The sequence below is a fragment of the Lepidothrix coronata genome, unplaced genomic scaffold, assembly GCF_001604755.1.
Source record: "Lepidothrix coronata isolate B3197 unplaced genomic scaffold, Lepidothrix_coronata-1.0 Scaffold41, whole genome shotgun sequence".
NCBI lineage: Eukaryota > Metazoa > Chordata > Aves > Passeriformes > Pipridae > Lepidothrix > Lepidothrix coronata.
This window is the reverse complement of record NW_016690221.1, coordinates 4,320,165-4,345,315: the sequence shown is the minus strand read 5'-3', so window position 1 is coordinate 4,345,315 and position 25,151 is coordinate 4,320,165. Positions and strand designations below refer to the sequence as shown.

At 39.9% G+C, this 25,151-nt stretch overlaps 1 protein-coding gene across 2 annotated transcripts in view; it reads left to right on the top strand.

Moving 5' to 3' along the window:
- CUNH16orf52 (chromosome unknown C16orf52 homolog) overlaps positions 1 to 24,820 on the top strand; it is a 30,244-nt gene extending 5,424 nt beyond the window's left edge. Inside the window, exons 2-4 of one of the 2 annotated variants that reach the window (XR_001874537.1) lie at positions 14,986 to 15,198; positions 16,050 to 16,156; positions 20,875 to 20,984. Coding sequence is in view for 1 of the 2 variants with exons in the window: in XM_017813554.1 (XP_017669043.1) it covers positions 14,986 to 15,198; positions 20,875 to 21,059 (398 nt within the window). In the remaining variant the exon portion in view is untranslated. Of the gene's footprint in view, positions 1 to 14,985; positions 15,199 to 16,049; positions 16,157 to 20,874 lie in introns of both variants that reach the window. The other variant, XM_017813554.1, reaches the window with a different exon arrangement.
- The last annotated feature ends 331 nt before the right edge of the window (positions 24,821 to 25,151 follow it).

Here is a 25,151-nt window from a genome sequence, read left to right as displayed (position 1 = left end):
GATGAGGATACAGAGAATGAAGAATTATGTACCATCAGGTCCTAGAAAGAGGTGAGTGCTGAAAAGCAATCTCCTAAGCCATCTGAACATCAGAGTGCTAAAATTAGATTCTGGACAAAATTTTCAGGAAAACACATTCCTTAGACAGATGCTCCCAGATGTGTGAGCAAGGAGGGAAAGGTGGTGAGTTGTGATTAAAACCTGCTGGTCCTAAGATGCAAGCACTGCCAACTACTTGCCTTTCAGAGATGTTGCCAGTGCCTTAAAAACAACAATACAAAACCCAAATATGAACTAGAATCTAAACCCTGTATAATTTGGTTACTCTATCAAGAGTAGTCTGTTAATAGTTCTGGGAGGGTCTGTGCCATCTTGAAAATGAACATTTCCATTCCACTTTGGGACTGTAGATGTAAAAATGTGACAAAGAAGAGTGTTTGAATTGTGCTTGGGTTCTGTATTTGACCAGGCCTTAAGGCACAAGAAAAATCAATAGAAAGGCATTGTTGTAATGAATTAATTTTGTGCTTACTCAATCAGTCAACATTTAAACATATGGAACTATTTTATGTGTAGGAAGAATCCCATGAAAGAGAGCTGTGTCAGCCTGGTTACTTGAGCCTGCCAGAGCAGAGATGAGAGAGCCAATTGTTTTTGTCCATTGAGAAACTGATGTTTTACATCTGCTTTTTAACAAATACAAACTGATACTGCTCCTGTGAGATGCTCGTTTTGTTTTCCCTTTAGCATGTGAAGGTACAAAATTAATAGTTTGCCTTCAACCAGATGCTGTTGAATTCCTCATTTTCTAATTAGTGTTAAAGAATTAGGTAAGAAATACCTGATTACAGAGTGCAGATTTGGGAGCCAGTAACTTGTATTTACCCGTCAAATCTACCATCTGGCATGGCTGAGTTTGGATGTTGGCAAGTTATTGTGGTAGTACCTCAGTTTCTTCCTCTGTAAAAAAAAAGGTGGTATCTTTATCACAAAAGCTTCTTTCAGCCTTAGCAGCAAAGCTTCAATTTCTTTTTTTTTTAACTTTTGTTTCCTGTCACAATTTTCCTTTATTAAACCGAGGAGAAGATAATCACAGAATAACAGGCATTTAATTTGTCTTTTCTGATGGTAGGTGCTTTTGATAAGGTACTTGAGTTTCAGATATTTGGAATAATCTTTTTGCCTTTATTTACTTGCCAGCAGTGTGCACAGTTACTATAGAATTAAATTCTAATCTGTATGTGCAGATACAGGTTTGTTTTCTGTCTATCCTATAGAAGAACTTGATGATCCTTGTGAGTCCCTTCCTACTCAGAATATTCTGTGATTCAAAGTTCGTGGTACTTTGTAAAACTGCTGTGTAGAAGTACAACCTGTGGGAAAGGTGCCTTGGTGAGACTTCAGCTCTGTGGCTTCAGGAACTTACCTGTGTCTCACAAACAGTGATGGTTTTTTAAATCAGCTTAGAGCTGATTTTACGTGTGTCTGTCGCATTTGCTGCCACAAACTGACACTGAAATCAACACAAGAGTGATTTAAATATATGAATCCTAGAAGGAAGGATTCATTAGTGTGTACTGCAAAACAAAGATTAAAAAGTGTCTGAAATAACGAAAAAAGGAATCCTGTTAATGGCTGAGGCTTATTAAAAACATTTGTATTGTTCAGTTTCCAGCCAGCACTTACATGTAAGCAGCATTATGTAAACTCCATTTGTACTTTTGCCAAAGCAAAGAAGATCAGTAGGTCAAACTTTTAAACTTGACCTACTTTTTTTTTTATAGGTACTTCACAACAGCTTAACTTTTTCCCACTTATTTTCACGCTAGTCTTGAAACAAAGTGGGGAGAACTAACTTTTCTTGTGTGCTGCAGTGTGTAGGATTTTCATCTTATTTAGGCAGTTCTTGAATCCTTTTCCAGAAGTGGTTTGAGAACTGTGTATTTCAGAAGAAGGTAACTGGAGTGACTCATAGATGAGGAGGAATATTGACCTTTGCAGTGGATAAATGCTGTTTTAAAAACAGATACAAAATTATGTTTGTAGTATGGTCGAACAAATAAAACACGGAGAATGTTTTATTCTTGTACAAAGTAATTTGGGAAAATTATAAATTATTTTATAGTATGTACAATTTTAAATTTTAAAATAAATTTCTCAATACCTAATGATAAGTTCTTATAATTCAGAGTGCTTACAAATTTAGTAATTCACAAAGGTTTTTATTACTAAGGGCTATATGCAGGAAAAAAGTTCTGTGGTAATTTTGCAGCAGTCCCCTTATGTGTGCTCCAACTGCTTTGCTGAATTTCACTTTTCTTCCCCAAGCCTCTGACTGATGGAGATATACACAGATCTGAAAAACTGGAGATATGGCCAAGAAGAGGATCTGTGCAGGGTAGGTGTCTATTTTAAGGAAAGCAGAAACAAGCTCTAGAGCATTTGACTGGAAGAGCACTTTTATTGGCCTGATTCTGTAGGAATCTACACGGAATCAAAAGTCATAGGCTGTGTCCTTTCTCAGGGTGAAGCTTTTGGTTTCTTCCTCTGATATCATGTTTGATTTCCTTCTTAAAGGATTTATCTTGTAGGATTTACCTTAAAGGTATTATCTTGTATATATGTTTTAAATTTTGTAAATAGAGTTGACTATGAGAGTTTGGTCTCTCTTGGCTACCTTAGGAAGTGTCTGATTGTGATGGTTTGTCTGTGGGATGGGCTAATCCAGTATGAAATACTCACTGCTAAGAGTTAGAGGTTCAAAATTCATACAGAGTATGTAGAGTCTGGTTCCTGTCTTTGAGTAAAACATAGTCTGATATATCTGGGTCCTTGGGATGAACTAAAATGCTCCCTTGTGAAGGCACTGAAAGCCTCTCAAGGATTCTCTGCAGTATCCAAAGCCAGCATTTCCTATCCAGACAACACAGTGTGATAAGCAACAGTTGGCTGCTGCCCAAGAACCTCATGGTAGCTGCAGTTCTGTGCCATAAATTACAAAGCACTTTGGGATTATTAAGGATGACAGTCTCTCAAGGTGTAGTGATTAATACCCCACTTAGATGTTTAAATACTTGTCCAGTTGAAGACAGTTCACATTAAGCCTTGAACTTCCTTGACCGTGAGCAATTCTTTGTGCTGTTGTTTGGACACTGCATTGGTAGGGCTGGGCTGCCTCTGGGCTTGGTACATCCAAGAATTTAATAATCAAATTACAGTGTTCATAGACAGTAAAGTCAAGTAGTTTATTTCTGTGCTGCTCATCATGTTTGTAGAGTTTTAGTGTTGCAGTTCTTACTCGCGGTTTTCTGTTCCTTTGCCCAGGTTGTTCTTGCCTTGTTTCCACTTTACTTGCTGTGACTACTTTCAGCTGTTGGCAGTAATGTCATTTAGTTGTATTTTAAGGAATAAGTGTGGGATCAAAATAGGAGGGAATAGGACAACTGGTCGTTCGCTGTGTGCCTCAGAACTGCTCTGCTGTGAATACTTCAGAAGGGCTGCTTTGAACGCTGATTCTTTCTACTCTTCTCAAACTGATGGCACATATACTAATGTTCTTAGGCTTAGTGAAACAGCTTGCTTTCTGCAATAAAATCTTTGTATCCATGTGGAATGAGAGGGATTCGGACTTCATTGATGGGCAGGACAAATGTACAAGTAAGGGGGAATGGTTTTATCTGTAACTTAATCTGTGTGATCTTATTGCATCAAACATTCACAGCCTTTGGTTATAATGTCTTTATACCAAACCAAAGTGAAGAAAACTGATGAGAGGTTGTCATGGACCTCAAGTTTCCTAAAGGATGACTTTTGTATAGAGAGCGACTTGTTTGACTTAAAAATTTACTTTGATGTTCAGTCTTCTCTACGCAAAATAGAAAGGCTCTAAATTGCAGCATTAAGAGGTATCTTTTCTTAATCATAGACAGTAATCCAACGGTATTCCCACCATCAGTGGAAATGTCAGCTCCACAACTGCCACAGTGGAAGATTCTGATTTCCTTTCTCGTAGAGGAGAAAAGGCACTGCTGCTTCTGTGCCTGTTGATGTGAGGAGCCTTGTGGGCGTAGCGTGCTGTGGGGGAAGAGAAGTCACAAGGGTGAAGAAAGAACTTCTTTTCCTTAGGTTGAATTCCGTTCTGAAACTAATCATGCACCTAAATTCACGAGTTAATGATGTGCTCTCCATTGCAGAAGCTCATGTGGGAAGAAGCACGTTTCATGTTGTCTTTGAAACCCACACTTAATTCAATTTAAAAACTATGCTACAAGATTGTACAGGAAACCTGGAAAGATTGAAAGGCCAAGAATTTCTAATGTGGTCCCATAAATTCTTTCGGTGGAATATTAGTGGGTCACTCAGCAATTCCAGGAAGCACTCTGAAGCGTAATACATGAAAAATGGTGAAATAAAGAGAATAAAGGGCAGAAGTAGTAGTTGCTGTTTTACAAACAGAAGTCTGTTGACTTATGCCCAGTGGAGTCTGAAGTAAATGCTGTCTGTAAGTAGATGTTCAGTAAGATGAAGTTCATGAGTATTTCTTGGTTTTTTATATCAAATCTAACATTAGAGTGAATTCTGCTTCAGAACGTCAGTATAACAACTGTATAAACATTTGTTAACAGATATGCTCTTTGGAGCACTATATAACATCTGATTGCTTTTGAAGAATAGTCCCACTTGCTCAGAAAGGGCTGAACCTTGCTGTTTTCAGTAAAGTATAAATTTAACTGTTCAGGAATGGTCTATCTTCTCTTATTCTAGCAAAAAAAAAAAAAAAAGTCTCCAGACTCTAAGAGTCTATTTTTGTAGATGCCAATTTGTGATAAGGGAGAAAGTGTTATCACCACACAGACAGCACCTGTTAATTGCCTAAATAATTCAGGCTTAAATTATGCAGGCTTCTAAAACAAGGACTTGCCCTAGCAAAAGGGATAAGAAAATATAACTTCAGGATAGGACCTGAATATACTTCCTGCCTTTCTATTCTTCTTTGTTTTTAATGTTTTTCTTGTGATGGGAACAAGCAGCAAATGCCTAATTTTGAGAATTATTACTGCAGAAGAAGGTTGGGGTTCGGTTTCGTTTGGTTTATTTTCCAGTTTGCCTGAAAAGTAGAAGCTACTATTTAAACTGGGGGGGCTTCAAATGTTAATCAGGCAGGAAACTGTGTGCCAGCAGTCCTTGAGGACAGGTGGTGTGTAGTTAAGCTGTGTGTCAGTCTGTATTTCAGCACGTGAAGCGTTATTGGAGATAATGAAATCTTTGCCCCTGTACCTCATCCCTTTCAAGTGCAGTTTAACCTGCACTGCTGGTTCTTACGAGCATGTTATACACGGGTTTGGCAACAGCTAAAAACTGCCTTTAGGAATAAAATCTAAGGTTGGGTTTTATTCTACTTGAAATATTATTCCAGTTGCAATGAAATATGTCTTCGGGCAAATAGGTGCCATTCTTCAGTTGACAAAGATGCCTTATGGAATAAAGCCAAGTCTGGTAGACAGGGATAGCATCTTTTATATTCCCAACCAGTACAGTGAGGGAAACCTGTGTGTCCAAGGAAGGGCTTGCGAGACCAGAAATGTGCCTAATCTTTCCAGTTATTCTAGAGGTTTTAATAAAAGATTACTTCTACCTGCCAACTTCCCTTCTCGTGTCCTCATTGCTATAAATACAATCTGCCATCAGTTGTGTGATTTAAAGGAACTGCCACAATTGTTAGTACATTTTGTTTGCTTTTTGAATGTTTTGTTCTTTATTTAGCATAGTCTGTTGTACTTTCAGGCAATCTGGGCCTAACATATTCTCCCAGAAGTGGACCAATTGAAAGTTGGGCTCAGGTGTAAGTAAACATTCAAGCACATAAGGTGCATTTGGGCTGAGTGTTTGCAGAACACACACCTAAACTTTGCAAATATGTTTCTAACCGTATAAATGCCAAAAGGCATTTCAACACTTCTCTTTTCACCTTCACCACTGGGTGATTCATAAGGCCATGGAAGAGCCAGATTAGTGGGTGTCCTTGGAGCATGTCTGATGCAAGCTGAGATCAGCACAGCAGTTACGTCTGACGGAGGAAGACGATCCTTATTCCTCCTGAATTTGATTTGATAAAATGCACAAGGAATCTTGAGGGCAGGGCCAGGACCTGAATTTTTCTCCTACCTTGAGTGCCTTTGTCACTAGGTGAGAGAAATTGCTTTAGGCTGTAACCAGGAAGGCTGATACTCCTCTAATTTTTCTCTCCATGAATAAAGAGAGAGAGAACAATAGGATACTTTACTTGATGTGGTTTGAGGATTTTGGTGTATCTATCCTGATCTGCTTGAACATAACTAAGTTTGAAACTCAACTGACTTGGTGACGTGATGCTTTTGGATATGCAGGAGTTAAAAATGGAGCCTGTGAACAGACCACCTGATAAGACACCAGTGTAGTGGATCACCTTCTACACAGAAGATGCAGAATTTCTGTGGTTTTCTGGTTGTGTCATGTTCATGCCACATGGTAAACTCTGGTGCTGCCATTACTGACCCAGCCTGGCCACCTCATGTCACTGGCTCGAGCCCCAAAGACCTGCACATCAGCCATAGGGTTGGGAAGTGATGAGCAGACCATTTCTGATAAGGCTGGGGTAGGGTCGTGTGGGGTGTTGGATAAAGAGGTGTCACTTTACAGCTCTGTCTGAAGCCAAATATAACTAACTCTGTTAAACAGAAAAAAAGCTCATCAGATGTTAAACGGCAGAACAGCTGTAGGTGTCGCAGCTTGTGGCTTTCAGCTGAACATATGGCATAAAACTGGTGTAGCTGACTAGAAAAATCGTTTTTAAATATTGACACTGCCTTTGATCTTTCTTCTCTTAGGCAGTGAATTTTGTCAACCTTGAGTAGCTCTGTTTTGGTTGGAAGAAAAATGGGAATAACTATGGATTTTTATTTGTTTTTTTAGGCTAAATAAAACATTAAGTTTTCTTATTTTAAAAAAGGTTCTTTCTTTTTTCCAGGCCCTTGCCACTTCAGAAGCTGTAAAGATTCTAGTCACTGACAACACTGTCCCATTGTGAAAATGCTCATAGTGTTAGAAAATTAACAAACAGAAGGATGCAGCTTATTAGAAATCCTGTTTACCAACATTTAATTACTGCTGACTTCTCAAGTAGGAAAGAATACCTTCAGCATGGGCAGATTTCTTGGCTCTGATACATGAGAACACAGAGCCTTTTTTGTGTCAGGAGAGTTGTTCCTGCATTGTTGCCTGAGGATAGCTCTTAGAGAGTCTGTGGTCCATCTCAGGAAAATAATTAAAAAAAAATTTTAAAAAAGAGGGGATGCAGAAGAAAAAAAGCATTAAATAAACCCAACACACAAGCAGCATGGCATTGAAACTTGTATGTTGGGATTCAGAAATAAACTTGCTTTTATTGGTCCAACTGTCTGCAGTGTAAACATCACTTGCAATTAGTATATCATAATGATTGTCATCTGTAGTAATAAACTTTTGTAATACATGTAAGTCTTTCCCAATAGATGGCCCCTGATTTTTTTGTTTTGTTTTGTTTTAATTTAAGGAGGAGGGAGGGAGAAGACTGTGGTTTTTGTGAAGGGGGGATTTGGTTTGCATTAGGCATGATACAAACATGGAATTGAAAACTTTTGAGGCAACTCAGGCACCAGATGTTGTTCAGCAGCAAGGCAGGCTTTTCTGCTAGTATACTACAACTCTTCCAGCTTTGACTTTAGACTTTAAAGCTTTGAATTCTTCTCTTTAAAAGCCAGAAGGCTTTCTAAAGAGTGACAAAAAATGGTACCTGGTAAGTTAAACTCTCTGGAAATGAGGTTGGTAAATATAATTAAATTGGTAGGTTCCTCATAGCTGGGTTTGAAGCTAGGGATGTTACCTCACCTATATGAGTATTTTTAAGAATACTTAATTCCTGAAACAGGGAAACACCCTTTACATCTCTAGAACAAGAAGGATGGTGCATTTCAAAGTTGGTATGGATAAATGGAGTAGAAGAGAAACATCAGCTTATATAACATAATCTTAAAACATTGACTTGAATTGCTCTTAAAAGAGGCCCTCTAGGTATAGCAGAGACTTTGCAAGTAAATCTAGGTCTTTAGTGAAAACTGACCTTTTAACATTACATAAATATTTTTAGGTGTGTCTTTCATGCCAGTAAACATTCAGTGGGTGTATGTATTGATCTTGAATCTGGTCTTTTTCAAAGTGAGAAGCTCCAAAGCTGTTTTCCCAGGGTTACAACACCTGTTAGATGATTTGAGAGACAAATTGGAGTGAATGCCAAAAACATAAGATTTGGCTTACAAAGGGCAGGAAGGATAATTCATAATCCCTTTGTTTTCAACTCCTCTATGTTCGGTGCTTTTGCAGTTGATCCTCTGTTATTCTTTTCAGCCTTCCTTTAAAATTTATAAATCTTATTTTTGTGAGTCTGAACTTGTTTCCTATGAATCTTACTGACTGAACTACATACTGGAACATCCGCAGGGAAAGAATCGACCTGTTATGCCACATCCTGAGTACTGTACTTGCATGGTAACCTCCAAGTTATTTTAGTGGCATAAGTGCTAAAGAGCATCTACTCAAAGTACCCCCATCCCTCACAAAAGGAGTAATTATTAATGTAAGAACAGTAACAGATATGGTGTTCTCATACTTGATTAGAAACTGGTAGTGGATCCTATTTTGACCATTTTGTATACTTTTTATTGCTATCGAGGTGTAATTCAGTTATTGTATTGTCCTACAACAATGACCTAAGCACAAATGTGGAGGAAAAGGTGTTCAACTTGCTTATAGTTACTTAGCTGCAGTTAATTATGTGTGTGGGCTATTTAAAAAATGCTCAGATATGACGTAGTTTGAGGCTCTATTAAAATTGCTTTAATCGGTCAGCGGTTGAAAATTTAGATGAGGACTAACTACATTTCCTTTTACAAGGCTCTGATTGCGAGCAGTTGTAGATACAAACCAGTTCTGGGAGCTCTGTCCGTGGGCACCACGTGGTGGGACTGGACATACAGAGACCCCATGACTGACTGTTAAACCTGGACCATGCCTTGCAGAGTCAAGTGGTCTTCCCCAGCGTTGCTAATCCCTTTTTCCTCCTCGGTTTTGCAAACCAGCAGGATGCTGTTGTCTTTTCCCCCTTCACGCCAGAGGTGGTGCTTTTCCTAGAAAAGTGTAGCTTTTCCACTAACCTTCTGCATTGCTTGCTCTGGGCGTGACTAATCTCCTCATAAGAGAGGGTACAGGGCCTGATTTCTGATGGAGTTTTGCACTGGAATAAGTAGAATTAGCTGTATGAAGCACTTCCAAGGCTGTGGTAGGGAAAGATTAGCAGTGTCAGTTCCCTGGATTTTGGGAAAGGCAGAAGAGAGAGCACCCTGATTCCAAGGAATCACTACCTAGAACATAGAATTAATAGAATTTTTGCCCAGAACAAAATACATATAAATAAACCCAAATAAGTCATTCTCTCTTCCCCCTTTATATAGCAACATCACTTCAAGTGCCCATTGCAGGAAAATAAATTCCCTATGTAAGAATGGGAAACATCCCATCTTCAACTGCCAGATTCCTTTGATGACTTTGAAAATTTTCTTCTTGGAAACACCTTCTCCTTGTTTGTTATTCCGGGCAGGTGTGTTGGAACTACTGTTACAGATACAGGGATTTAGCCTGCCATGACCAAAGTGCTGCGTTTTCTGTAGACCTTTCAAGTTTCCCCCTGGGTTGGTAGCAAGTACAGCTGTGCACTACACAGCTGCAGCCTGGTCTTAGATGGACCTACACCTTTTCCCATTCAAGTTTATCAGCTCCATAGAACTTAGAAATTTTCCAAAGATGACTTAACTCCTGCCCTTGTCTGTGGCACAATGAGAGTTCCAGGGAATGCCTTAACTGAGCTGCCCTTATTTTACATATGTCATTCCCTGGCATGTGACTGTTACCTAACCAGCAGTAATGAATGTTTTAGTGTGCCCAGATAACTCAGCTCCATATCCTGTGCTCATTACTAAAACACAGAACTTACCAGTGTCCTTGCCACATTGGCGACACGCTAAGATTTATGTGACCAGCACCTCATTAGGAGCCCTCTAAACTGTGCTCTTCGCTTAGCAAAGATGGTTTAACAAGTCCACAGGACACTGTAGAAAAGCATCTTGTTTGAGCAGAAATTGTCTGGCACTCACAAATGGCTTTTCTGGCAGAATCATCCCATCTCATCAGGACAGCGAGCGGGGGAGAGCAGGTGGGCTATCTGGGAGTGGTTGGATGCTTTAACCTCCTCACTAAGCATATTGGCCTGTAATATTTATTTAATGTTAGTGTTAAGCATTTTGCTGAGGATGTCATTGATGTATGGAAGGTAAAAGCGAGGAAGCTGTTGTCACAGAGTATAAGGGGTTGCAGATGCACTTAAACCCAAGGAATAGCATTTTCTCTAATAGGAAAGAGTAAAGAGATTTTCAAGTGGGGACAGTAGGGGAGGACAGAGGAGGAGCAGCACCCCAAGCTGAGCAAGAGCAGTTCTGAGGATGTTTGTGTGAGAGCATAGCTGCTGAGCTCTGTGACCTTCTAATGTTTGAGCCCCACCTCGTTCACTGCATTGTGCTTTTACCATATTAGTTGTTTCTCATGCTGTGGCAAGCTCCTCATGGCAGTGGCACCTCTCCTGTGTCCATCTGGCACGCTTGATCCCACATGTTCTGGCAATCAAGGAACAGATGAACAGCAAGCATCTGAATGGCCGTTATTGTGCTGCTGCTTTCCAGCCGTGGTATTGCTGTGCCACTTTTAATAATTCAGAAGTGATGTAGAGGAGGGGGAGTCAAAGGGCTGCAGCAATCTTTGTTTCTCTCTGTAGCGTGTGATTCCTCCTTGGTGGCTCTGTAGTTACCAGGGAAACGGGAGAGGGATGGCACAGCACCGCGGGGCTGGAGTGGGACTTGGGGGTCGGCTCCCTGGCAGCTGCTCGTTGTGCCCAGGGGGAGAACGAGGGCTTGCCTTTCCTTGGTTTGGTGCCTTTCCCCCTCTTTCCCTCAGTGGTTTTGTGAAAATTGTTAAATTGGGGATGCTCCCCAGTGTTGGTGTATTTGTTAAAGAGTCTTTTTATTACTGATTCTAGCAAAAACATGCAGTGTCAGAAAAAGAGCATTAGTGTCAGTCTGGAGGAGTTGGGTGATCACGAAATCTTTCTCTGGTATTAACTGGAGACTGTCACTACTGGAAGGTTGTTTAATGCGTTTGAAATGCTTTGGCACTTCAGGGAATAGATTTACTGTGAAAGACTAAGGACCACTTCACTAACATTTGCTCAGGGCAGCATTCTCTGATTTGATAAAGGTTGAATCTCATTTTTAGTAATTAGCATATATATCTTAATCACCTCTTGCACCACCTGTGCTGACCTGAATAATGCCTGTCTTGGAAGCTCTGAGGAGAGAGGCAAACAAGAGCACCAGAGCAGTTCCTGCACCTCTAGGTCATCCCTGTGGCTCCTGATGTGTGGGAATGGGGAGGTGGAGGAAGGGCAGATGTGCTCACTCCACTGCACATGTTTTAGGGCTGGATCCATCTTTAAGCTGCCTAATCTACTGGCATTAGCTGTGCTGTTTGCTTCACACCTGTGTTAAGTGCTTAGATTTGCAGCAATTATGCTGAAGTTGTTCTGAGAGAATGACTTAAAAACCTCTTTTACCTACGGATCAGAGTGGAACTTGGTGACTGGTTTGAGATGGACTCTTGGGCTATTCTCTAACTACAGGCAGAAGGAGACTGTTCAGTTTATTATCTCTGTCCCTCCTTCAGTGGTAGACTAGATAAGGTTAAACAAGACTTTCTGTGATAAGGTTAGTTTGTTGGCAGCTGCCTGGCAACTGTTTGCTTGGTTGGTTTAGAACAGGACCAACACAATAAAATACCATTATAAACACCCTTCTTTTGAATTCCATGGCAAATAAATATGCTTTTTCCACACCAGAGACTTCTTTTGAAGTCTGCATTCAACAGGAGATTTGTCATTATGGGAGAAAGCCCTGAGATTTAATTTCCTTGTGCCCGGTTTATGTACACAAGTGAGGTATTCCTGTGTAGTCAACTTAAACTATAACTACATTCATGAGTTCTTAATGAGGTTGTTTTTCCAGTTACCTTTGTGAAACCTTCAGAAATGGTTCCCAGACCTCTTGCCCTCCATTTGCCTCCCTAGAGTCTGCAGACTCGAGATTCAAAACCTTAAATATGGAGTATATCCCCTCCAGATTTGTAATCCATGGAGCAGATTTAAGAAAAAATACTGGTATGTGCTAGCAAAAGCTTAACCATAAAGTTCACTATATTTCCTCCAAAAATGGCAGATTCTGAAATTTAATTGCTGACACTGTAAAATTCTGTTTAAAAAAAAAAAAAAAGAAGAAGAAAAAGCCAGAGTGAAACAATACACTTGGGCACCAGAAGTGGTGTTTAGGAAACCACGCTCTCAATAGTTTCTTGCAACTATCTTTGTATTAAAAAGGAATGCTACTCTGGTACTCACAATTCAGAGATTTTTTTGTCCTCTTTTTTTTAATTTTCAGTTGTGGGTTTCTTGGTTTGGGTGGGTTTTTTAAGAAAATGACCCTTTGGATGTTGACAGTAAAAAAAGCATTTCATTGAAAAATAGTAGTTCAAGATGGAGTTTTCTTGTGTTTCCTCTAAATATGGCAGTACTGGGCTTAGCTGACATGTTAAATGTGCTCATGTTGATTGAAAAATATCTTCAATATAAATTGTAAATTCATCTGAAAGATGAAGTCCCTTGCTAATACATGCTCTTCTATAGCAGCTGTTCTTTAGTTTCAGTTAACACACAAAATGGAACCAAGTCCAGCACAGGGGCTCTGTTGCTTTTGCCAAAGTTAAAAATGCACTAAATTATTGCCACTGAAGTTAGGAGAGGTCTTTGAATTCAGAAAACATCTACTGAGTGTGTGATGTCATTTTTTATGAAGTCATTCTTTGATCAGAAATGCAGTTTGGAAAAAACTGACTTCTGCTGTAAGTATAGTAAAATTGTTGATAAATCCTAGTCCTGCAGAGTGATTGGGATCGATTTCCTGTTGTGTGATACTGCAGTGAAAAAGACTCTTTATCCCCAAACTCCAGGAGACTGCTTAGTGTTTTGTATGAGGTTCTGCAGTGTGTTCCAGGGAGCTTGACTTTTAAGGATACAGGCACATCTCCCCTCTGTCCCAGCAGCTGATGTGCAATGAAAACATTGCAGGCTATGAAAAGCCAACTGAGAAGCAGTTCCTGTAAAACTGTACTGTACAGGTGTGTGAGCTGTGCAGGATTGCTCGTGTGATTCTGGCTCAGTTTTGTGTAGCCCTGGGGCACAGCAATGGTGTGATTGCCGTGTATCTGGAATAGAAAATGCCAATTTTATTGGGTTTTGTAGCTGTTCAACTGTTAGCTGAAAATTCGTCTCTGAATCTTTCAGTTGTGTAATTAAAAGGATGTATTTGAATAGGACTGAATTTTGTAGTCTAAGAAAGGTTACAGGAATGCTTCTGCAAAACTGATTCCATAACAGTTTTGCTTTTGGTTCTTCCCATCCTCTGGGAGTGTATGTGAAGCACTACATCTAATCAAACATCATATGCTGCCTCCTAACCCAAGGATTCTGAGGTCAGAAGCTGATTCTGGTGGTACTTACTGCTGAGGTGTGAGCACACAGGATCTGTAGAAGTTGGCTCCAGGGTTCTAGGAGGTGCAGTAGGACTGGTTACCCTTTTGACTATTGGCTTAATTCTTTGTTTCATGCTGCTTTTTTTTTTCCAAAAAAGAAGCTAAAAAGTATGACAGATGTTTCCCCCTCCAAAGGACATGCTAAACCTAAGCTTCCAAGTCTTACTGTAATTGTTTCTGAGTTGCCCTCTTTTTGTTTGAAACAGGTCAACTAAAACCATATTTACTTGAAGTAATTTGTGGAGAAAGTTTTTGACTCTAATGCTATCCACTATTGTTTTTTTCTCCTAATTTAGATAAAGGATAATTGTGATTATTTAGGAAAAACAGTTCAGAAGAAGGGACAAAGTTGAAAAATACAGAACTTACTGTTTAAGAGACACTGGGAGAAATGGGTCTTAATCTTGCATATTAAAGTGGGGTTAAAATTTTCCAAATGAATATAACTTCATTATTAAAGCTTAGTAAAAGCTTCTTTATGAATCTCAAAACCACTGAATTAGATTTCAAAGCAGATTTTTTAATTTATTATTTAACAGAAAATACATCATTTTGTGTAAAACTTTAGGGTTCCTGTACCAGTCTTACCATTTTTCTTGGTATCTTTTTGATAGATCTTTTGTGTAGATATCCCAGTTTATGTGTGCAGTTATTCTTGTTAACCATCAAAAGGATTGACCAGAGGGACTCTTAAAGAGCTGTTGTCAATAAGCAGGGGTTTAAAATGTTTTTAAAATCATACATGAATCAAATGCAGTTTCTGCTGCAAGACTTAGAGGATTAAAACTGTATTTACAGATGAGGGAAAAAGGTATTAGACAATTAAAGGCATTTTAGGGAGACTTCAGCTCCTTTTGTTAGATTATAAAAGTACTTCATCTTGTAGAGATGAGGGAGTGATCCTCTGTACAACTCAGCTACCACGTTAGCTGATACTGGCAGGCTTTATTAGGAGTGCTTTATCCCTTTGATTAGACCTTGATTGCCACTCAGGAACCAGATACAGCTTGCAGCCATCTCACTTCAACTTATGCAAGTGCATGATGACAGAACCTGAAGATAGATGTTCGAAGCATGCCCCCCCATCCTCTGTGTTTGAAAGGCTTATTAAGGTTCATCAAGGAAAGAATCCCTTATTTTGGGGCAATTCTGAGCTTTGGTTTGCGATTGAGCGCCCCTCAGAGAGGATTTTGAAAGTTTACTTGCCTCTCTGCTGTGTATTTTCAGGTGCTCTCACAGTTGGCCTTGTGCGACAGTGTCAAACCATCCATGGACGTGACAGGACCTGTATTCCTCCACGGCTGCCTCCCGAGTGGGTCACTACGTTATTTTTCATCATAATGGGAATCATTTCACTAACTGTCACTTGTGGTTTGCTGGTGGCTTCCCACTGGCGAAGAGAAGCTACTAAATATGCCCGCTGGATAGCTTTCACTGGAAGTAAGTGACCTCAACTGCACAGTTGCCCTGTATGCAGGATAAACTGGTGGAGTCCGAAATAACACTGTAGTGTGGTTAAGGAGCAGTGCTCAGGGCTCTTAATGTACAAAACATTCCCTCTCTTTTAAATACCACATCTGAGGGAAAAATAAGTCTTCCAAAATAAAGGGGTTGGTGTCTTAAGTGACTGTAATTGAGAGGGAATAATAGTCTGTGGGCCCAAGGTGAGAGAAGGGAAGGCCTGACCCCTTGACGTTCCTTGGGCAGTGCCATTAATTGACCTAAGGGAATGAGCAGGGATAGAAGAGGTCAGTCCTGATTTGAGTGTCTGTAGTGTTTCATACTGCCCTACTCCCATATAACCAGGACTTATTCCCAGCTGCATGGAATGACAGAGAATCCTCTCCCCAAGGCAGTGGAGGCAGTTGGTCCATCTGAGACAATCCATCCCTACTTCAGGTTGATCACCTGGCTCGGGGTTGATGCTGGTTCAGTCCTGCTTCGTGCTCCCGGTGGCTGCTTTATTCAGAGTATCTGCATCCTAATTGGCAATGCAGGAGGATTGCCCACTGCAGAGCATCTGCTGTGCTTCACAGCACTGAGACTTCTGCTTCCAGGAGTGACCTGCAGCCGTGCTCTAGCCAGAGGGAGGAGTGCTGCTGTTTCTCTGCCTCCCCCGATTGTGCTCTGCATGAGCACCCGTGTAACTGCTCACAGCTGAGCCCTCTCTAGCAGCCCTGTGTTTCCACACAAGGAAAAATATCCTATGGCTACTGCAGTGCAAAAGAAAAAGAGTTATAATGAGCAAGGGGAATAACTTTCAAACTTCCTTTTCTTGGTGTGTGTTACAGGCTTAGCCCAACTGTGAAATGGTGCCTTAATGGTGGGGAGGACAGCATGAAAAAACTCAAAACCTGAGGGCTTTTAAATTGACTTGAATTATGACATGCCACTAAAGGTAGTGTGAACACTAACTAGAAAATGCAAGTTTGTGGTTTACACGGGCATAAATAAGGCTTAATGGAACTCTGTGACATCTAATGATATCTAATACGAGTAAGATTTAACCTTGTTTTGGGGAAGGGAATAATATTAAAAAGTGCTCAGCTTCAACAAAGGTACTTCACTGAGGCACTTGTACAATCAAACCCATCCTTCTGACAACTTTGCTACACAGCATATTAAATTAATAGTGCAGCTCCTGCAGACAATGGAGCTGTTGAAATGCTGTATCTGTTGTGATTGAGTTTTATTTATTTTCCGGTGAATGACTGAAATAGCAGATATGAGTATTCCTGAATATTCCACCCCAACTTTTCCAGTGCACTTGTTTATCTATACATATTCCATGTATATCTAATATATGTGGGGGGGTTAATCTCAAAATGCTGTATAAGATTAAGATGCTTACAGTAAGCTGAAGTCAAAGCTCTAGGGCAAGAAAGGGGTTTTGAAGTACTACCTATTAATGTTTTTCTTAAATATCTCAAATTGTCACATCCCTGCAGCTTTAGTTTTCTACAACTGTGATGATTAGTTCAGCCAAAAGGGCTGGTTTTTGTCTTGGGTTTTGAGGTTTTTTTCCTGTAGATTTCTTTAGGTTTGCAACAGGTCCATTATTAGATGTTTCAATATAGAAAGAAATTCTTTTATTTCAGCACTTGTCTTTTGTTATGAGATGTTTAATAATGAAACATCCTAATTTATTCTTCTGCAAGTCAGAATTAATCATAATTCTATTATGATATGATCTCTGCGTTGATGAAATTCTAAAATTCAGTGTCTTTGGTATTCATCTCCAATACATAGAACTCTGTGACGTTTGCATTCCTGTTAACAATGATGATGGGAAACCTGATTGCTTAACTCACTTTTAAGAAAAATCAATTTTGAAAAATAGAAATGAATGGAAGGAAGAGTTCTATATTTTTCAAAAAGTTGATGAGAGTGACTTCTGTGGTTCACTGGATGCAACACAAATTAGTAACCTATTTGTAGATCAGTGTTAGGAAACATGCAGCCATGTGGAATCAACTTGGAATACCACGAGCAGGTTCTTCCTGCGAAGTGCCAGTGCTGTTTAGATGAAAACATGTGTAACTCATTAGAAGGGGGTAGGGAAAACTTCATATTTGTATTTCATCTCGTCTGCAAGCAATTTCAAGACTTAACAGCCTCGTGCAGGCTGCTGGCAGGATATTCTTCTCACAGAACTTTCTGAACACAACTCAGGACATGCCATCCTAGGCAGGCAGGGAAGTCTGCTGGGACTTCCAAGGGAAGCTCTGGGACTGGCAGCTCTGTTCCTTCAAATGCAAGGGGGTCTGGAGTAAATACCTGAGGGCAAAGGAGTCCTCTTGCTCAGCCCTTTCTTTGCAACTCTGACAGCAGCAAGGAAAGCCTGGTAAGAGGTCACTGGCCCAGTTCATGCTGGAATTTATATATAAATGCATAACTTATATTTCTCATGGAATTTTTGCTTGTAATCTTGTCGTCTTGGATGACTTCAGATTTTTTCAACCATGTACCTATAAATATGAATTATTCTGAGAGTGGTCTTGTCTGTCTTGTTTAGTGAAGAGGCAAGTGAAAGACAAAATTTGGATCTGGCAGTTCTCTTTCCTGTATGCATCTCCGCAGGGATCCACCCAAGAGGGGGTTAACAGGCACAGCCTTTGCCTCATTCCCCAGCCATTGGTGGGTTTTCTGCACAGAAACTTGTCTGACCTCTCTGCAAACCAGCTTTGTGGAGAGGAGAGATATTACTGTCCTTCAGGTCATACTGCATGAGTGACAAAAGTCTTCTAAAGGCAAATGTGAAGGTCTTCCTTCATTTTCTGTGGATCAGTCCTTCAGGAATCACAGTATTCCTAGTGATGTGATAGGTTTTGTCATTTTGGACACAGACACTATGAAATCTGTCACTGATGTTAATAGTCTTACACTCTAAAAGAGAGGGTGTGGTGAAGGTATGAAAATCTCAAATGTAATTTTCATGGTCCTTCGGACAGATACTGTTAAGTTCCACAATTCAAAACAATGCCCAGAGCTTATTCCCTGTGGAGGCTTCCTAGGTGGTCTTATGTATATTATAACAATCTCGGCTATTGCAGGAATTCACAGAGCTCCCTCAAGATCTGTTTACATCTTACAGATTCAGGCCTCTTGCCATCTGCTACAACCAGAAAGGGAATTAATTCTGTGTCTGCTACACTGAATGAGGTGCTTCTCTGAGATGTATCAAGGGAGGAGATGTTAGAAAAATCATATTGCTGCCTTCTTTCCAGCAGTTACCAGAGTCAGGTGTTTGGTTTTTGAGGTTTTTTTAATGAGGATTTAAAAGTTCATGAGCATAATGGACTTGCTTTTTGGAATGCAAGTAAAAATAGGGCAGGATAATCACATCCTTAACTAACAGTAGCTATTCTGTGAACGTCTGTCACTGGTGTTCCCCAGTGAACAAAGTGCTTCATGAGTTATTAAAGATTTGTACCAGGTGCTGCTTTCTATGTTATGTGTCTCTAAAGAGATGAGCAGATATTACAGTGAGCCCTCTAAAGACTAGACCAATTTTTTAAGACTGGATTTTTTGAAGTTGTCATTAGATGCTCAAAACAATTACAAGCTAAAGAATCATGAGAACTACTGGGGGGTTTTTGACAGCCACCATTCAGATGCAAATTAGACATTATTGTGTTTTATTACCTAATTATTTTTGTTACCAGAAATTGTACTCATTAAGTGGCTTTTCTGAAAATTTTCCTACACAAGGAAGAACTTGAAATCAAAAGCAAGTACTCTTAAGGGAGAAGTTCTTTATGAGTTGCTAGAAATTCAATGAATTGATACTACTAGATATGGAGAGCTACTTTTGGACTACGGCTTGTATAAGAAATTCCTACTCTCTGCCTTAAAAATCTCCTTCTAAAAGAATAAATGAGCTCTTCATATATTGGATTTTCTCATTAGTTTCTTCTTCTTTTTTTGAAATAAATTTATCATGAAGTCCTTCTTAATGACTTCTCAAAACTTTGCCTTAATTCCTTTGCCAGGCTTCCTAATCTGCCAGAGAGTTTGATGGATCCATTTTTTATTTGCTATTTCAGTAGACTAAAAATTCAGTCCATGCTAAGAAAATTGCTTGGACACCCTCCCAGCAGAACATGTGCACAGTGGAAGAGAAAAGGTGGCTGGTTCCCTCTGTAGTAAATGTTTGAAATGCATATGCACATCAGCATTCTGCACCCTGCCTGCACGTGCAGAATTTATTTTTGTTCCTGCTGTGAACTGAGGGAGAGTTGAGGTGTCTGCACCCTTTTGTCCTTGGGCAGGAGCACAAGGAGACCCTGGGCACGTTCCACTTGGCACACTCCCAGCTCTCAGACCTGGGAGCACTGATGTGTGTAGGTACAACACACCTCAAGAACAGTTTAGTAGAGAGGGATAAAGATCTGTTCTTCGACCATATCTGTGAGGCCATCAGAACGTTTCCAGCCGTGTGGTTCTTGAATATAAAAAAGGAGATTTAGTCTTGAAAACTGCAGGTTGTTTTCAGAATTCAAAAGCTATCTGCTGTAAGTGTGTTACTGTTAAAATATCAGACAAGTTTTGTAAAAACTGGAATGCTTGTCATGGACAAACTGGATGTAATAGGAAGGGTGCTGAGTTATGACAATGTGCTTCATCCTCGGGATATCATTCAAACTGGTACTATTTGTATGTTGTGTTACTAATCACATCAACCACTGTTTTCTGGACCACTAAAATACAGAGCTCTTCTGTACTAACACAGATCTGCTCAAGAAACACATACACCCATGCTTTCCTCAGATGGACCAGCTGTTTGTTAAGATACAATTGAAAAAAAGGGAAACATTCTTTAAGGGTTAGATTGTGTAGTGTGGAATTACATGGACCAATAATCACGTAGATTAAAACCTTCTGGATTAATGTTTAACGCCTGCTTGCTGGGCCCTTGGTTCTGTTTCAGTGGCCTAACGAGGTGGCACTGAGCAACAACGTGGTAACTGTGCAGTTGCCAGATGTTTGCTGTTTGTGCTCCGTCTCTTCCCCTTGGAAGAATAACCCGCCGGTGCGAGCACGTTGTGAGCGAGACACGAGCCCCCTCCAGTGGAACATCTGGTTTTTCCTGCTCGGTACTGTCAGCCGAAGGAAAGGCTGATCCTGGTGCTGGCTGCCTTTGACTCGAGGTGTTGTGAAAGCTGCTTTAGGTGTTTTGGAAATCAAGGAGTAGCTGAGGTTCTGATGTGGATCGTGGCTTATGAAACTGTCCTTTTCGTTTGTGCCCAAGTCCTATCTTAACTGGGCAAAAATGACTGTAAAATACCTGGAGAAGTAAAGAACTCTGTGACTAAACTTGGAGATGGTGGTAGAAGTACATCTACCAATTTTTTATTCTGTTAAGACAGGTCATGATCTAGTGAGCAGGCCTATTTACAGAAATTACAGTCAAAACTGGAGTCTTTTAGTCTTCCTTGGGGGTAGTTTTAAAAGCAAGATAAAGCCTACTCATTTCAAGTGATTTATGTACTGGCATATCTCAGCTCTTGAGTTCGCTCAGAATACTCTGCTTGCTTTTCTGGGTGCTCTATGAATGGGTAAATATTTTCACTTTAACACAGCAGTGACTGTTTTTTTTTTCTTTTTTCTTTGCAGTGATTCTATTCTGTATGGCAGCCCTAATATTTCCAATAGGATTTTACATCAATGAAGTTGGAGGTCAACCATATAAATTACCCAATAACACAGTGGTTGGGTCTTCGTATGTACTGTTTGTCTTATCAATTTTCTTTACAATAGTGGGACTTCTATTTGCTGGCAAAGTTTGTTTACCTGGCTGATGAATGTCTGAACTGCAGGACTTTATTTTGGAAAAGAACAAGACATCAGAATTGCATTCTCAGGAGGATGCCTAAATCAGACTATCAAACACTGACTGAAAAGAGGAATGCTTTGACTTGTTCTCACTATGCACTTTGGATGAAAAAAAAGGAGAGCCTTTCCCATAACCAAATACAGACAACGTGGACTAATCTCCTGAGCATACTCTAATGCAGTCAGGTCTGCACTGTGATAGGAACTAGTGAAGAATGCTTTACACTGAAAAGCATAAATGCCCCATGTTACTGGACTGTTCCTGTTTTTAACGTCTAACAATTTGGAAGTCAAAGTATTTATGAACTCTGTGGTAGACCAGAGGGTTGCAGAGGAATTCAAGTGAGGCTGGCCTCGCTGTTTAGGAGATTAGTGTTTTACATCTTCCTTCTGATGAGCAAAGCCTTTGGCACCAATGTGGATCAATCTTGCATTACTGCACCAAGAAGCCAATAGATCAAAACATGTTCTCTAAATGTATGTAACAGCAAGAAGACATACATCCCCTCCTCCCCCATAAGCTCTAGGAAACACTAAGGAACGTTTTAAAGGGGGATTTCTTCCTTATATTTATATAAATATATATATAAATATATATATATATTTTGCTGATGCAGTATACAGTGTGTGTGTATGTGTGTGTGTGTGTATATACACATATGTATATATATATATGTATATACACACAAATGGTTCCTGGAAAAGAACTCAGAACGCTTTGCTAGCAAAACACTGTGGTGTGCAAAACTAGAACTCAATAGAAAAAAGCCATTTCTCTGAAGGCCACATAGCTGAGAGTCTTCAGTTTACCTCATTCTTTGTAGCAGCCCTTGATTTTAACAGTTTTTTGTAATAGGTACAAACGATCCCATGCCTTTCTAGGTGCAATTTTAAGTTAAGCTAAAATTCTTTTTATGGTAATTTATTTGTATATGAGGGTAGAAGGTGAGATCATGTCATGCCGTAAAGTTAAAATCCTAATTTTGGGAAACTGACACTATTTAAATTATTAGCAACTGTTGTACAGAAAATCTCTTTTTCTACTGCATTGTTACATTAGCATTCATACATGTTCAAGCACAGCATTTTACCATAGGTAAGCATTTCTCTAGCACATGTCAAATGCAATGTTTAAAGTAATGCAAATACTATTCCACTGCAAAGATGGATGAACTTATTTTCACTTGAGTATTAATTCATCTTTGCCAAAAAAATGAGCAATATAAGTATTGAAAAATATATGCCTTGTTTACTAAAGTTGTTATTTTAAATGTGGATTTAATGACCACCCAAATTTGGAGTAAATATTCCTCACTAAAAGTAGTTTTACTTTTCAGCACATGGATAAACCATTGAACCCACAGACGTCTTAATTCACTACTTGGTCTAACCTTGCAGAAAGTAGTTTGGTGTTCCAGGGAAGCTGCCTGCACTATCAATATTTGTTTTCCAGTTAATCCATGTTTTACCTGGGATTCTTTATGAAAACAAAAACAATAATCCGTTTTGAGCGCTGTTTCATTGCATTTACTGGGGGAACTGCATTTCTGAATAGACACTTTCCTAAACTGTTAGGGAAAGTGTATTTTAGAATGAGGTGGTTATTGAAATATAATCAGCAGTTCCCAAATTAATCACTGATCAGATAAGCTGAGGTGTTGGAAAATAACAAAATTTGCACAATTATTTTAAACTGTGTGCCATTCAGACCCTAGTGGGTCCCTGTCCTTCTCACCTCTTCCCTCTCCCCCTCCCAAGGTATTTTAATACAAAAATACTATTTGCTGATTTAAGTCTTTTTTCTTTTGAAATTTTTGAACAAACTTGTCACTGGAATAGTTCATAAGCAACTTTTTCTTTTCCAGTCAGCTCATTCACAGGTAAAATGGAGTGTTTATGGATAACTAAATTTTTCTAAAGTATACTAATCTGTAAATACAGCCAGGCACCTACTTTGAAGTAGTGGTTTAAATATGATTTGGTTCCTAATTTAAGTCTGAGGTCCCTAGTGATGTTGGTGGAGATAAAAGGCAGGGTTCAGCTGCTTGATATGTGTCAAAATTTTGGTGTTATCACTACCGTGTCCTAAGATAAAGTATTCACTAAAACTTAGATTATAAATAATATTGAAAAAAAAAGGCTCTTATTTTTTTCAGAAATGTCACACTTGTAAATAGTTCTAGATCTTTGTAACTGGAACACAGGTGGGGGGTGGGGAGGGTTTCTCAGCTGCTAAGATTTCTTCCCCTTCCCTGCTCCCCCCAAATTATTTATTTCAGTTATAGTAACATCCTATGGATTTAGGCTTTGATTAAATGGATCATCATTTAATAAAAATAAAAAAACCAAACACTTATCTTGGAGCATACCCAGACTGTGGTTGGCTGACTGGAAATTTATCTGATCTGCCAATGCTATTGCTATGAATTATTAAATGATAACAGAGATTTAACAAATAGATTTATTAAATATTTGAGCATTTTAAGTCCAGAAATAGATGCAGCCGTTTGCATTTAAAAAAAGCCCAACCCAATAATTGAAGAGACAGCTGTCAACAGTTGCTTTTAATAAGGTCACTAAGTACTATATAGTACAGTATTTATAGAAGAAAATCAAATCTTGTAAACTGTATATAAAACACTGTTTTATGGTGCAATCATTTGTCAAACTTATGTCCGTTACTTTTTTTTTAAAGTTGTGTGCATTCTTTTCATACCTAAGAGCATCACTGTAAAATCTGCTGAAGACTATTTATAGGTTTTATTTGCACAAGGTTTTGTTTTAAACTACAGGAAGTTCGTACTGAACATGCCTAAACATCTGTAGACTTTTTCAGTTCATGAAAAGCAAATGGTTCCATATGAATCTTCTCCAAAGGTAATCCCATATTTGTGTTGAGTGTTTACATAAACTTTTCTGATTCTGCCAGCCATTATTTTTAACTTTTTGAAGGACAGCTCATTTCATATGTCACTAGAGAATCTCATTTAGTCTTTTGCTTCGACATTCCCCCAGAGGTTTGATGTGCCATCATAATGTAATTTGTGCACACTTTGTCATTTATTTGGCTAACAATATGTAAGATTGGAAACTTGAAATACTTTCAGAAGGGAAACTAGTTAATTTGTCTGTGTAAATCTCATTGTTGAGCTCAGCTGAAATAATTGCCTGGAAGCTGTTTGTCTCGGACCTGGGGAGGGTGTGCTTCCCTGAGCACACCAGTCTGACCATTTAATGTGGTTTTCTGTTGTTACTCTTGCTGGAGAGCGATACCGGTGTCCCGCAGACACCGGTAGTGAGCCACACCACCCTGTCCCCTGGCCGAGGTGGCACCGCCAGATTCGGGCTCTCCTGCCATCCCTGTGTTTCTGAGCCGTTGTTGAACCACTCCAGAACACAACTGTAGGTTACTGTCCGCCCTGACACACACACACACAGGAAAATGGAAGCTGTCCTTTAAAACCTTTGTGAAGGATGAACATAATGAAGGAAATGGTGTCTGCAGGCGGGCTGTCCTGCCTGGGCGCACGTTGCTCCCGCTCGAGGCCGGACCCACCGCCTGCGCCCCCGGCCTTTTACTGAGGGTTGTTTTCTAATTGGTTTAGAGCATTTTTTCAATTAATGATTTCCGAACAAATGTTAATACAAACTGTATAAAATGAACATAATTTTCTTCACTTGTATTTTTGTTATTGAGCAAGTTTATCAAAATAAATTGTCTACTAAAGCGACTGGCCCCGGCTGCGCTGACTGGAACCGGCCCTGCCCTGCATTCAGGTGTCCCCACAGCAAGCCCTGCAACTGTGCCCTCAGGTGTCCCTTGAGATGTCCCCACAGCAAGCCCTTGCAACTGTGCCCTCAGTTGTCCTCCCTCAGGGTATCCTCTCAGATGTCCCCCCTCAGGTGTCTTCTCAGGTGTGCCCTCAGGTGTCCTCCATCAAGTGTACCCACAGCAATCCCTGTAACTGTCCCCTCAGGTGTCCCCTCACGCCCGCCGGGGCCCGCGCCCCCCGCCCACACCGCCCCCAGGGGCGGGAAGCGGCGCGCCGGGGCCGCTC